We start from the raw sequence: 14,253 nt of genomic DNA, 5'->3' as shown, positions 1-14,253 counted from the left end.
AGCAGTGCTTTATAGCCTACCCAGTTAATATAGCATCCTTAAAGGAGGTTTATCACAGTACTATGTCGTAAACGGAGTCCACAGCACAAGAATTTCACACGTGATACTTGTACCATGGAGTGACAATAAAAATCTTGAATCTTGAATCTTGAATCTTGAATCTTGAATTTCAAAGGATGAAAAACCCTTTCAAAGTACATCACTGTCTATTTTGCTGCAACTCGACAGTGCTGCTTTTTTTACTCAAGAGTTCCACTTTCTACTTCCTGGTCCATTGGAGTGAATGGAGATGTCGGAACTCTTCTATTATACGGCTCTGACCCCTACATGCAGAAGTGTGCCTTAATGAGGTTGAACCCTTATTTATCGATAGCCTATTACTACAACAACAACAATAATCATCATAATCATAATCATAATCATCATCATCATCATCATCATCATCATCATCATCATAATAATCATAATCATAATAATAATGGACTAATTTGGAAAATCAATCCAGGATCTATATGACTTTTAGGCTACCTTGATACCTAGCGTGTCCCTAATATTTTGTATGCATGTTAGAAAGCGCTTCCTATGCAGTTGAGAAAAAGACTTTAATAACTTTTTGCGCTCGCCAACTGCGGTGGGAATAAAGCCGTTTCAGTTTTAGTCACATTGATCATGAATATTGTGAGTTATTTAAAAATATCAGATGATATGCGCCACTTACTCGGTTCAGGTGTGCTTGGGGAGGGAGGGGAGTTGCGCTGTGTCGATGAACAATAGCGAAATAATAGGACCTATAGCATATGTGTGTCTTTATTGCGGTGGCGGTGCGGGTGCGTTATTTCTGAGTTGGAGACAGAAATTGTCCCGGCCGGCCAGCCGGAGAAAGAGAGAAAAAAGTGTTAATTGATGAGGTCTGAGTTTGAATTATAGGAGTGTGGGCTTGATATTAGGATTTCCTTTTTAGCGCGACTGGGCGTTTTATTCCAGCAAGACAAACGGTGATGTCATGTGACTATAGGCCTAATTATCATCTCTACATCTCTAAAAGAATGACAAGAATCACAAATTCTCCAGGTATGAATAAAAAAGTCCTCACCTCTTTAGCCCCTTCCCACCTGAATCAGCTGCCCCTTCCTCCTCCATGACCTGTCGCTGCAGTTTCACACAGACACACTCAACTGACAACACGCCTGGGGCTGGGGGGCTTTTCACCTAGGCTACTAGTAGGTCCAGTAAATCCGCATTCTAGTTTCTTGATGAGAAACAGAGTGACTCCACAGGTGAGACACACTCAGAGAGAGAGAGAGAGAGAGAGAGAGAGAGAGAGCTAGGAGGGAGGGAGAAAGGGAGGGAGGGGGAGCTTTGCCCATGCTTTGTCATAAAATGTGTAAAAGACAAAAGATAGCTTTGTAATAATAATTTAAAAAAACTATTGATAATTTAAAAAAAAAAGCCTATCAGGACACTGGTTGAAATTGTCTCCATAAGAGTATTCAGCTAAGAATCAACTACATGACCTTGACATAGGCTACATGTATAGTCTACACAGGCGGGCTTGTGGCTGTCGACAAAACAAAGAGGTTTTCCCTGCAGAGCTAGAAAGGAGGGGCACAGCCAGGGTGACGTTTAACCCTGTGACTGTCATCAAGTCACAGCTTTGTCTACTTTGGACCTTTAGAGCTCACCTGTCCACACACACTCACACACACACACACACACACACACACACACACACACACACACACACACACACACACACACACACACACACACACACACACACACACACACACACACACACACACACACACCAAACCTTCCTAATTAGATTGAGGTAATTCAACCTGTACTTCCATTTTTAAACAGGACAGGATCTGTAGTGACTCAGGACACCTTTTTTGTTTTGTTTTTTTAATATAAACTAATCTAAAACCAGTAACCTGCATGTGTAGGAAATAAGCCACGGGGCAAAAAATGCCCAGAGAAATCTCAGAATGCCCCTAAAAAAACGTGATCTAGGGGCAAAATTTGCTCCCAAGATTAGGATCATTTTATTTTCATTCAATTATTTTAATTTCCATTTTCATCTGTAACACACACTCGGCACCTGCAAGCGATTGGCCAGAAAAATACAATGAAGAACACACTCACACACAAACATACAGCGTTGTTGTTCACACTACACTTTATGGCAACTTCAGGGTCGCCACAGTTTTGTAATGATACTTTTCAAGGACTTTTCAAGCAATAAAGCCAGAGGGGGAATAGGTGAAAAAGAGGGTAGGTGACCAGCCGCTTATTTGACCTATGACCTATGAGAGAGCACAATAGCCAATGACAGCTCATCAATCAGCAAATAACTGTATACTTGGCCCAGCACTACTGCTGACATATAAAAGACAAAGTCTCATAAAAGACAGTTACTGTGTAGAGCCTTATGTAAAGTCCCTGTGTGCACAGTTACGATCTGGAACTCTGTCCTTGGCACTGGAGACTGGTAGGTTTAACGCTACCCCTGAAGAAGACAGACTCTTATACTTATACTGTGTCTTGTGTGTCTTGTGGGCTGGGCACTGTTAAGTGCATGACACAATGAATAAAAACAAATCAAGCAATCAATCAATCAATATAAAAATGGTATCATAGGTGAATTTTGAGATGACAGAGTGCATGAGGCTCAAACTCAGAGATTCCACTGCTAAATCCGAGCACTTTTAAGGGCCTCTTTATAAATCTAAGCACTTTCAAGTACTTCCCTGACATGTGGCAACCCTGAACTTAATGGACAAATTACTTTTTTTTTAAGTGCCCCCAAATTTTGTAAAAAGAAATGTGTGGGGCAAATTATTTTTTAAATTCCCTACTTTTGAGCGCCATGCCAAATCTTAGCCTCCTACATGTAGGCCAAAAACTGTAGCCGCCAAAGGGTGGTGAACTTTTTGTGGACCGCCAACTGACAGAGCGACCTATAGAGCTGCTGGTTGCAGCTAAAAAATAATCCTTATCAGTATCGTGATATTGATTTCAACCATATCGCCCATGCAGCCCTAGCTCAAACGTAACTAAAGTTGAACTTAATTTAAAAAGTATGAAAATTGCAAAACTATGCTAGGCATGCACACACACACACACACACACACACACACACACACACACACACACACACACACACACACAATAGGTTTACTGATAATACACTGCTGTTGCAATACAACATGAGATAAGAAAATACTTTTCTTCATTCATTGGTTTATTGACATTGAGTCATTGTCATCGTCATCAACTTCAGTGACGTCCTTGAAAAGTGATGCAGTGGCCTTGATGTACAAATCACATCCGTTGTCAATCATTAAAAATTAAATTCTCTAAAACATAACCAAAAGTACATTTATACACAATACATTTGTGTAGCTTTGTTTCATATGCGTATTGTTGATATATTTCAGTTGTAACACAAGGCACTTGGACACCTTTGAAATACTGATTAGGATAGGATACCTCAATGTGCAAACAAGAATATACGATGGATCAACTCGGATACTGGCCACATCCGGCCATTGTCGAACATTTCCCCTTTGACCCCCAAAGACACTTTATTTGAGAAGATTTTGAAACCATTGCTTGGCTTTCTCTATGTGCATCTTTATGAGGTGTGGGCGTATTTTTTTTAACATTCATCCTGCAGCAAATGTATAATCGTTACCGCCTACTACACATCTTTGTCTATATTCTTCCTACTTGAAATTGGCTCTCAGTTGGTCCTGTTTCTGGTTTATAAGGCAGGGCAGATCCTGTTGGGATCTTTGTCTTGGAGTGATTAATAAAGCAAGTAATTAGCTAGGATAAAAATGGCAAGCAAGGGAGTTAAATTCATATGTCGTTGCAAACCTACATTCAGTTACCTCACCGGTTTGTTTTTTCTTGCGACTTGAAAATCACATGGTCGAGCAGATGGATCGGTCTGTGCGGAGTATATATATAATCTTGCGTAACATATCCAGATTGGTGCTGTAGGAAACTGGTGAAAATGATGAGCCAAGGTTTGCCTGTGCAAAAGCAAACGGAACAACAGCTGTTGGCCACTCGGAGTCAGCTACAGTACAACCAGTGAATCAGTGACTGTATGAACTAGGTTGGGGATTATCATGGGATGGCATTAGGCCACAGGAGATTGGGTTGTCCTGCGAGGCTTATTATTTTGTTTTCTGTGGGCCTGGAAATCGAGCAGGTGGGAGTCAATTTCAGTTGATTTTGCACATGGCAATCACTGCGAGTGTTATCTGACACCAGATTAAAACTGCAAAGAAAAGTGACTTTTATATTAAAAGACTATACTGCATGTGCCAGAAATTGAACGGCTCCGCTTCCAAAATGCCATAGATCAGAAAAACATGTTCATCAAATTCCAAATACAGAGATGATTATTATCTTCTCAAAAAGTAATCATTTGTAAGCAGATCACTCAAGATGACTCATAGCTTGAACAGTAACCCAGCATTTGCCTTCCTTGTTGTTAGCAATCATTTTGTGAAAATATTTGTTGATTTGTCAAATGGTGGATATCTCATTTTTCTCAAACTCTTGACTTTTTCCTGCAGGATAAGGGATGCAAGATATCTTAATGAAGTCCAAGTTGTGTGCTTTTTAAAGCGATAAGCCTTTCATCATTAAGCTAATTTATATAAACTAAAGTCAACATTATTGTGCACGGTCTGTATTTCCCATTGCTACCAATATCCTGCTTTTCCACCATACGGAATTAAAATTAAAAAGGGCCAGTGTAATTAAGCTCTCAGTGGGAGTTGTCTAACATAGACAGACAATAAAAAATGGTAGGAACACTGATCTTTCCTTGAAATACAGGGGAATCCAATACAAGTGAAAACTATGATTCCTCACTGTAAAATGCTTTTTGCTCACAAAGGAGATTTAAAAGGATTTTTAAGCCTTGAGACAGTTTAAACATGCATGGTGCAAAGACTTGGTGCAACTCAACACTCAAAGGTGTTCGTAATTTTTTGTCCACTCAGCGTACATTCTGTACATTCAATCCCTTTCTGGGTTGGAATGATTGAAGTGCTCTTCATGGCTCTGCAGGCAATAGTGACCTTTGACCCCACACTTAGGTCTATCCCTCTCTGTCCCCAACCCCTGTACCTGGACACACACACACACACACACACACACACACACACACACGCACACACAGACACGCACACACACACACTCACTCCCTGGATCTATGCTTTTCGCGGCGTCTGAGCGCATATCCTAGCTGACAACAGCTGGTTTGAGCAGCAGCGCCCCCGGGTGGGGAAGCACCACCCAGGAGTACGGGTCACTTCGTCTGGCCCCCACCCCTGCAGACAGGTTCAGCACCTTCCCCTCCCGCTCCCCCTCTCCTTCCTCATCTTCCTCTTCCCCTTCCAGCTCCCTCGCTCCCAGCCGGCCCAGGCCCAGCGCCCCCAGCCCCAGCATGGACGCGGCCGAGAGTCCAAACGGCAGCAGGGGGTTATCGGTCAGTCCTCCTCCCCCGCCCAGGGAGAAGAGCTGGGCCCCAGGGTGGCCCAGGGCTCTGGCATGGCAGAAGGCAGAGAGAGGCAGGGAGGCCCCCAGCCCCCCCAGCAGGGCCGCCGCAGCCCCGGGGATGATGATGTGGGCCCCGCTGATGGAGGGCAGTTCAGTGGCCCCCTGGTGGCCTAGCACCACCCCCGGCCTGCCCGGCATGCCTTGCTCCTGGGCCACAAAGTGTCCGTGGGCCTTGATGTGTTTGCGTAGGGAGCTGGGGTCTGTGTAGCGCTTCAGGCAGCCGGCCATCTTGCAGTAGTAAGGCTTGTCCACGTAGTGGGTGCGGGTGTGCTTGAAGCGGTCGCTGGAGTTGGAGTAACGCTTGCTGCAGCCTTCGTAGGGGCAGATGTAGGGTTTCTCTCCTGGAGAGAGAGAGAGAGAGAGAGAGAGAGAGGAGGAAACATAGGAGAAAATTAAGTTAAGTTAAGTTAAGTTAAGTTAAGTTAAGTTAAGTTAAGTTAAGTTAAGTTAAGTTAAGTTAAGTTAAGTTATTTATCCCCATGGGGAAATTCATCCTCTGCATTTGACCCATCCTCTACTAGGAACCTTCCTAGAACTAGGAGCAGTGGACAGCCGCAGTGCAGCGCCCGGGGACCAACTCCAGTTATTTTTGCTAGTACCTTGGTCAGGGGCACTGACAGGACTATTAACCCTAACATAGATGTCTTTAGGTGGTGGGAGGAAACCGGAGCACCCGGAGGAGAAAACCCACACGGACACGGGGAGAACATGCAAACTCCACACAGAAAGGACCTGGGACGGACCGGGGTTCGGACCCGGGACCTTCTTGCTGCTAACCACTGAGCCACAGTGTCGTCAATTTGCTCTAATTCAGCTCTATTCTTTCTCTAGTATTTCTGATTATAATTTATGGTCAGAGGAAATAAAAAGCAAACTCTCATTTGTTCTTCTGCTTTTTAAGCTCTCCCTTTATACTCTATAATTGTTTAAAAAACACACACACACACACACACACACACACACACACACACACACACACACACACACACACACACACACACACACACAAATTCTATTATGGCATATACATTTACTAATGCATGTAACCAAGTTGAAGGTTTTTGAGTATACATAGATGGGGGCGGGGGGGAACCAGGAAGCTCACCAACTCCTTGGTACCCAGAACAGAAGAGTTGACATAGCAACCAATAAACCACAGCTGTTTTATGGGAAGTATGAGAACGTCACCATGTCACCAACGTCATTGACCAACAAGATGAACGATTGGCTGAAGTTAATAGTACCTTAATATCCATACGTTACCCCACCCTGGAAGACACATATTTATACAGGAAGTGATTGCGTAAACGTTATCTACATCTGGTGCTATGTGCAAACACTCAAAAACACACAAAAGGCCACAAACCTCTTTTGCATGATTCATTCACCTGAATTGACTCAAGTGAGTAAATCCTAGCCTGGGTAAACCCAGCATCCACGTGACCTCCATGTGCTATCAGTCACAAAGAAACAAACGCACCCTACATAGTCTGTGACGCCACGTTGAAGGCTGTGTTCACGAAGGCTAAGTAAACCCTCCTGTAAGGTGTCTCCTCCCCTTCATCTTATCGCCTTGATGATTGAAGTTGATTTAAATGACTGGAATGATGAAACATTATTACATGTCAAAAGGTAAGACGGAAGTTAATGTGCTATAACTGTAAATGTGTCATTTACAGTTATAGCACATTAACTTCCGTCTACCTCTAAGTTTCTTTCTAATTTTCCTAATCATTTTGCAATATGGAAGGATTGTTTTTTTTCACATTTAATAATTTTTCATCATTCTAAATTGTCAAACCTAGCTTGAAGCGAGTGTGTATCATCGTGCACTGACCTGTGTGTGTGTGTGTGTGAGCGAGTGTGTAACATTGTGCACTGACCTGTGTGTGAGCGAGTGTGTATCTTGAGGTTCTCCAGGCGTGAGAAGCTCTTGTTACAGGTGGGACAATGGTGCGGCTTCTCGTTGGTGTGTGTGCGGATGTGAATCAGCATTTTATACCTGTAACCCATGAGGACAACACAGGTTATTTATTGAAAAACACAGACAAATGGACAGAAAACACACACGTGCACGCACATACACACACACACACACACACACACACACACACACACACACACACACACACACACACACACACACACAAACACACACGCACACACACACACAGTGCTTCTGAGATTTTTATCATCAGTGATGTCACAATGCATCCTTGTGTGTGTGTGTGTGTGTGTGTGTGTGTGTGTGTGTGTGTGTGTGTGTGTGTGTGTGTGTGTGTGTGTGTGTGTGTGTGTGCGTGTGTGTGTGTGCGTGGGTGCGTGTGTGCGTGCGTGCGTGCGTGCGTGCGTGTGCGTCTGCGTGTGTTAGTGTGTGACATCACTTCCGGGACAATCGGGACACAAAATTTAAACAAACAAACATTGCCCACATGCTCCCTTTTATATATATATAGATAACTGAATACTCATGGCACTTTTATCTTATCTTATCTTTTTTTAATTGATCTTATCCTCTCCTGTGTGCTTTGCCTCTGCTGCATTGTGTAACATCAACCTGAACCTGGTGTGTGTGTGTGTGTGTGTGTGTGTGTGTGTGTGTGTGTGTGTGTGTGTGTGTGTGTGTGTGTGTGTGTGTGTGTGTGTGTGTGTGTGCGCGCGCGCGTGCGGGTGTGGGTGTGTTTCAACCTTAGCAGTTACAGGATCCCTTTCTTTGATTACCACCCAAGCAGTAAAATATGAGTCACTGCACTGAAGGTTTTTTGTGCTCTGAGGACTTAGTCATGTTTAATTTGAGCTTACGTGAGATTGCGACACACAAAGGCCTTCCTCTCTTTGATGTTTAGTCCCTGCCACCTCAAAATAATTCAAACAAAGTTCGTCTTGATTTCCCATTAATTTTGTTGCCTTCTAACATCCCGTTGAGGAGGATGTAGCCTGTCGTCTGGCCTCATGTTTAGTTGGTTTTGTTTGTTTTTGGTGTTCAAATGTCAAGCAGCTATCTACTCTCTGTTTACAGTCATCTCTATATCTCTATATCTGATGAAGAAGGGCTTTGACAATCACCAGGCAGGTGCTTACAGAGATGATTATTAAATATTAAATATATTAAATAAATATTGGATTATATACGATCCGGTTAACTGTGCCTGGCTGAGCCACGTGTAACGTAAAGGGCAAGCCGACTTAATATAAGTCCAGTGTGCAATAACGGTAATTGTCATGTAATGTATACTATGTATACTTACTCTACTTATTTTGCTTACTTTAGACGTATTCTACTTATTTTGCTTATTTTTGCTTCTATCGCATTTTACTACTGTTTATTCTATGCTATGTTGTGTTCTTATTTTGCTTATTTTTGCTTACTATCGCATTTTACTACTGTTTATTTTATGCTATGTTGTGTTCTGTGAGCGAGCTACTGCAACCTGTCCCAATTTCCCCCCGGGGATCATTAAAGTCTTTCTGATTCTGATTCTGATTCTGATTATAATAGGTTAATAGGATATAATTATGGAAGTCAATAGATGATTATATTACTGAGTAATGGCGAAGGGTAGGATTAAATAAGTTTATATTTGTTCGGACATGTTAAGTTAATATTGTTTTATTTGTTTTAACTCTGCTCTAGCTCTGCCATCAACCAATAAAAAGCATGCAATAAGTGCATGGCATCACACATTTCTTGATGAAACGATATCTTTGTGCCATACAGAGGGATGCCAGTGTTACAAAGGGGCTGGTTTTTAACAGTTTTCTTTATTTCAAGGGGTTATGACATCCCCTCGCACCCCTCCTCAAATTGACTACTGTCCACAGGCCCTAGCCCCAGGCCTAGGTCCAGTCCTACAGCCCCCTACCTCCAGGCCTCAAATCTCTCCTAGCGCTCCTCTTTCTAGCATAATATTATACTGTACTAAATATACGGTATATCGTATAGTAATATTATGTTACTTTTGTTCTATATATCAGGGCACTGTGGCTCTGATCTCAAAAATGTGAATCAGGAAATTAATCCTATTCTGCAGTTGCACAACCTAGTCTCATTCTTCTGCCTGAGAAATGAAAATGAAACTTCTGCATCCTGTGGACATTACAGAAAGAATGAAAGGGAAACTGACTTTGGCAACGACAGTGGCCATGGCAATGTTTGCGTATATTTTTTTACATCAAAATGATTGTCATTGTAGACGTGCTGGTAGTCCTGAACCAGAAAATACACCACAATCCTCATAGAGTCATGTTGTGCTAACAACACACTCTTTCCTTATTCATTCGTTAGTGAGCTGTACAGTTGGACCTCCCCTAATCAAGAGGTGGACTGAACTTCTCCTTCTTGTTTCTGGAGGTCAGAGACTAATGGTGCTTCACTAAAACAGCCCAAACTGCCTGAGGGCAGTGGAATGGTGTATTAAAAGGTGATTTAGGGTGCTTTCGCATTGGCGCCCCGGTACCGTTCCCGAGCACCAAATTGACCCCAGTTTCGGTCGGAACGTTTGACGAGTGTGAACGTTGCGTTCCCTTCCGTTCTGCGCCCGGGCGCGCAACGGGGAGCCGGGACAGGATCCACTTGAAAAGGTGGTCTGGGGAGCGCTTTGGCGTGCCCGGGCACGGAACACTTGCGGGTGTGAAAGCCAACCGTTCCGAACCACATAGACAACACGCGGGCGAGGATAAACTCCAGGCATAGTTGATGATTCAAGTGCACTCTGTTCCGTTTCCGAGCGCAGAAGAAATGTTGTAATGTGAAAGCTGACCAGCGGGGGAGAGGGGGGGGGGGGGCAATCGTTCCCGGGTGCGGAACGGATCGAAAGCAATCGTTCCCAGTGAGAAAGCATGCTTACAGTAAAAATGCATTCTCCTAATACACACACGTTTTTCAGCTGTTAGGGTTAAGTTGTCTTTTCATCAATGCAGTTTTGAATTTTCCTTTTTGCTCATTTGCTCGGGCAGCCTAAAAAAACTGTGGGGACTGAAATACCACGTTTAACAGCTATTTCAATTCAGTTACTGTGGGCACGTTTTTTCTGTTATACAACCATTTGTATCAATAGAATTGTTTAACACACTACCAGTCAAAGGTTTGGACTCACCTGATGTTGTTTTTCATTTAAAGCCATTAAGATCTAAAGGCTTATGCTTAATGCTTGACATTTGTTTAGACAAATATAGTGAAGTTGATGCGTAAGTATTTCTTTCCAAAGCCTTTGCCTTTCCATCAAGGTCAAGTGCGACTACTTTACAGAATCCAAAACATGAGATCGTTTTGATTCAACACTTCTATGGTCACTGGCACTGCAAAATTACATTAGTGTTATTTCATAGTTTTGATACATTTAGTATTGTTCTAAATTGTGGAAAATAGTCAAAATAAAGAAAAATGTGGTGTGACATCTTATGTGAAATATAATGAAATTTCAGGTAGAGATGAAGGAACCTAAGCATCCCTTACCTGGCATTGAAGCCCCTCCCATTTCGAGCACAGCCCTCCCACTGGCAGCAGTACCCAGAATCCTTTTCCGGCTTGACATGATAGTCGTTGATGTGATCCACCAAGTCCTGCAGTGAGTCAAACAGCAGGTGGCACTGGAGGGCAGAGAGACAGAGAAAGAAAGAGAGAAACACAGAGAGAGAGAGAGACAGAGAGACAGAGAGAAAGCAAGAGTCAGAGAAGGAAAGAGAGATATACAGAGAGATTAAATGCATACTTTATTGAGTGCCCAAAACTACATCGACAATATTAACTTAAGTGCAATTTGAACAGTTTTGCACTGCTGGTATTGCATTATTTCAGCCTTTTTTTTTTAAGTGATCTGTGTGTGTGATTCAACACAAAGGCATTTCAAAATGGCTTGAATTATTCAACACATGATGTGGAGATTTGACTTGCTGTTTTCTGCTTTGAACCGATTATAACAAATAGATGCCATATCAGTGGGTTTTGTTTTATAAAAATGGAGGTTTTGCCACATATCACTAATATAGACTTGTTTCAGTTATTACCTCTACCAAGCCATGTTATTACCTCTACCAAGCCATGTTATTACCTCTACCAAGCCATGTTATCACCACTACCAAGCCGTTAGTTTGTCTGATTGTTTGTCTGTCTGTTTGTCTGTTTGTTTGTTTGTTTGTTTGTTTGTTTGTTTGCCAGCAGGATAAGGGAAAAACTACTAGCCCGATTTTCACGAAACTTGGTTAAAGGTTGTAGCTTGGGCCAAGGACGAACTTGTTAAATTTTGGAGCGGGTTCGGATCCGACTCACGAACAAGCAAACATAGCAGGAACCTTGGCGGATGTCTGCGCTCTCTGTTACCGCTTTCAGACAGACACGGTTCTGGTTCTGGCTCTGGCTCCGTTCTGGAGTCTCAGAACCTTGGTGCTTTCTGGCGAACCAGCCCGTGTTCACACCAGTTTAAGCAGAACCAAAGTGGGAGGACATTATTCGGTAGTCCTTCTTCAGTTTTTTTTTTTTTTTTTTAAGTTTATTAATTATTTGGTCTGGCGTTCGAGTGAACCCAGCCTTGGCCCTCTCTTCTGCAAGTTCGGCATATGACTTGCTCTTTCTTGTACTGCTTTCTAGCTTTTCTTGAGATTCGGTAGATGCCCAAATCGCCACTAAACATTTGGTTTCCTCAGGAGACCACTGCAAATTATTTTTCTCTGTGTTGTCACTGCCTTCTTCTCCTTCCTGCTCGTTTTCACAGCCTAGAATGAGACACGCCCACTGATGATGTCACGGTTCCCAAGGAAAACCAACTATTTTTTGGTTCCGCTGAGAACCAACTTTTCAGGTTCCGAACCAATTATTTTTCCGGTCTGAACGCGCCGGCCAGTTCAGATTAGGGTTCTGGAACCGGAACCGGCACGGAGCCCTGCCGGTGTGAAAGCCCTATGAGTGCCCTTCCAGTTTATCCTTGTAATTGTTCATAATGCAAGCAACACTATTAGGAGTAAACTATCTTATATTACTGTAGAGCTTAGTGCCGTTTGGGGTCTATTTCTCTCGTGTCTGTAATTTTACCTTCATCCAATGGCAGGCCAGCTGATCGTCCAATGAGGGCTCCGGGGAAACTTGCTTCTCTCTGTTCTGACCAATGAACACAGAGGAGGGAAAGCTGTACCCCCCTGCTGGGCTTCCGATTGGCAGATAAAACTGGTAGCCCTGTGGCGAAGCTCCGCCTTCTACACATCTGGGATGAGCTGGTTCCTGAATGAGAGATGGAGACAGAGAGGACATGAGGTCACAACAATCAAGGAGGAGGATCTAATCACAGAAAGACGGAGGGAGGAATACACCTGCATCAAGGTGATGAAAAGCAAGGTCATGCTAGCAATTTGTCAAAGAAATCATTTCTAAAGATAAGATAAATAGTTACATAAAAGCCAGACTATAAATATGAGTCTTAAGAAGCAGCAATTGAAACGATGATACTGATTGACAGTAGCTAGCCAGAGTTCCATGTTGTTCCATAATCTAGGGGCTGTAATGCTGAATGATGAATCCACGTTCTGCTTTGATCTTGAGTCTAAACCACTGGTTCCCAAATTGGGGTACGCGTCCCGTAGGAGCACTTGGAGGTACTACTACTACACTACTTGAGAAGAAAAGGGGAAAGTGGACAAATGTAAGAATAAATCATGAAAATAAATGAAACCTCAAAATAAATCTGCTCAGGAGGCACAAATTGCAGCTCTTTCACTCCATTTCTTATTTTGTAATGTTATATTCTTCAAAGGGTGGGTTATCATTCATTCATTGCATCATATGCTGTAGTTTTCTCTTGCAGTTTTCTAAGCAAAATGTAGTCGGGTAAAGGGGCTACTTGGATTCAGAAATCAGGGAAAGGGGCACTGTCTGAGGCTAAAAAAAAAAAAAGTTTGAGAACCACTGGTCTAGAGTCTTGAGGAAACTACAAAACAATCTGCAATATCTGTGGACCGAATCTTGCTGAGCTTTAATCAGTAAAAAGTCAATTCACAAATGGACTGGTGACCAGTGGAAAGACGCTGAAATTATGGTGATATGGTTTCTTTCTTTGGCACCAGTTAAAATCTTAATAGCTACATTTTGTACATGCTTGACATTTGACTGAGACTGATGTAAAGACAGTTGAAATCGTCCAAACAAGATTATATCTTCTCCAAGATGTGTATAAAAGCACACTAATTTTTGATAAATTCATCAACTGAAAGATAAAAGACTATAATACTTTCTTAATTTGATTCTCCAAAGTCATATTGGATTCTTGAACCACCCCCACGTTTATGGGCAGTGATTTAATGCAGGCAGAGAGAGACTAACTAGTTTAGCAGGACCAAATCAAATTATTCCTTGATGTCATTAAGTTGTACAATCCAGCACTTCATATGACAGAAGTTGTTGATGGAGTATATGACTGAAGTGCAAGCATGCAAAGTGAAAAAATAATAGGACAAAGAATTGAGCCCTGCGGCACCCCACATGTGACGTTAACTGGAAAAGAGAATGGATTGCCAATGGTGATGGAGAAGGATTAGAAAGGTAGAAGATGAGCCTGTCTAGACTAGAGCATGTTGATCAAATAAAATGTTGATAAATTATGTTGAATGCCACAACAAATGATTTTACAAATTAGCAATATCCTGCCTCTGCTACTGAGATAAGTTTGTTATTTTAAAGTG

At 42.5% G+C, this 14,253-nt stretch overlaps 1 protein-coding gene across 1 annotated transcript in view; it reads right to left on the bottom strand.

Moving 5' to 3' along the window:
• Window positions 1-3,250: 3,250 nt before the first annotated feature.
• glis2a (GLIS family zinc finger 2a) overlaps window positions 3,251-14,253 on the bottom strand; it is a 42,004-nt gene continuing 31,001 nt past the window's right edge. Inside the window, exons 4-7 of the mRNA XM_083656209.1 lie at window positions 12,614-12,799; window positions 11,042-11,175; window positions 7,470-7,588; window positions 3,251-5,927 (exon numbers count right to left, since the gene is read on the bottom strand). Coding sequence (XP_083512335.1) covers window positions 5,269-5,927; window positions 7,470-7,588; window positions 11,042-11,175; window positions 12,614-12,799 — 1,098 coding nt within the window. The 3' untranslated portion in view covers window positions 3,251-5,268. The remainder of the gene's footprint in view (window positions 5,928-7,469; window positions 7,589-11,041; window positions 11,176-12,613; window positions 12,800-14,253) is intronic.

Source organism: Poromitra crassiceps (genome assembly GCF_964638095.1).
Source record: "Poromitra crassiceps genome assembly, chromosome: 19".
NCBI lineage: Eukaryota > Metazoa > Chordata > Actinopteri > Beryciformes > Melamphaidae > Poromitra > Poromitra crassiceps.
The sequence above is the reverse complement of the archived record's forward strand: the minus strand, read 5'-3'. Positions and strand labels throughout refer to the sequence as shown.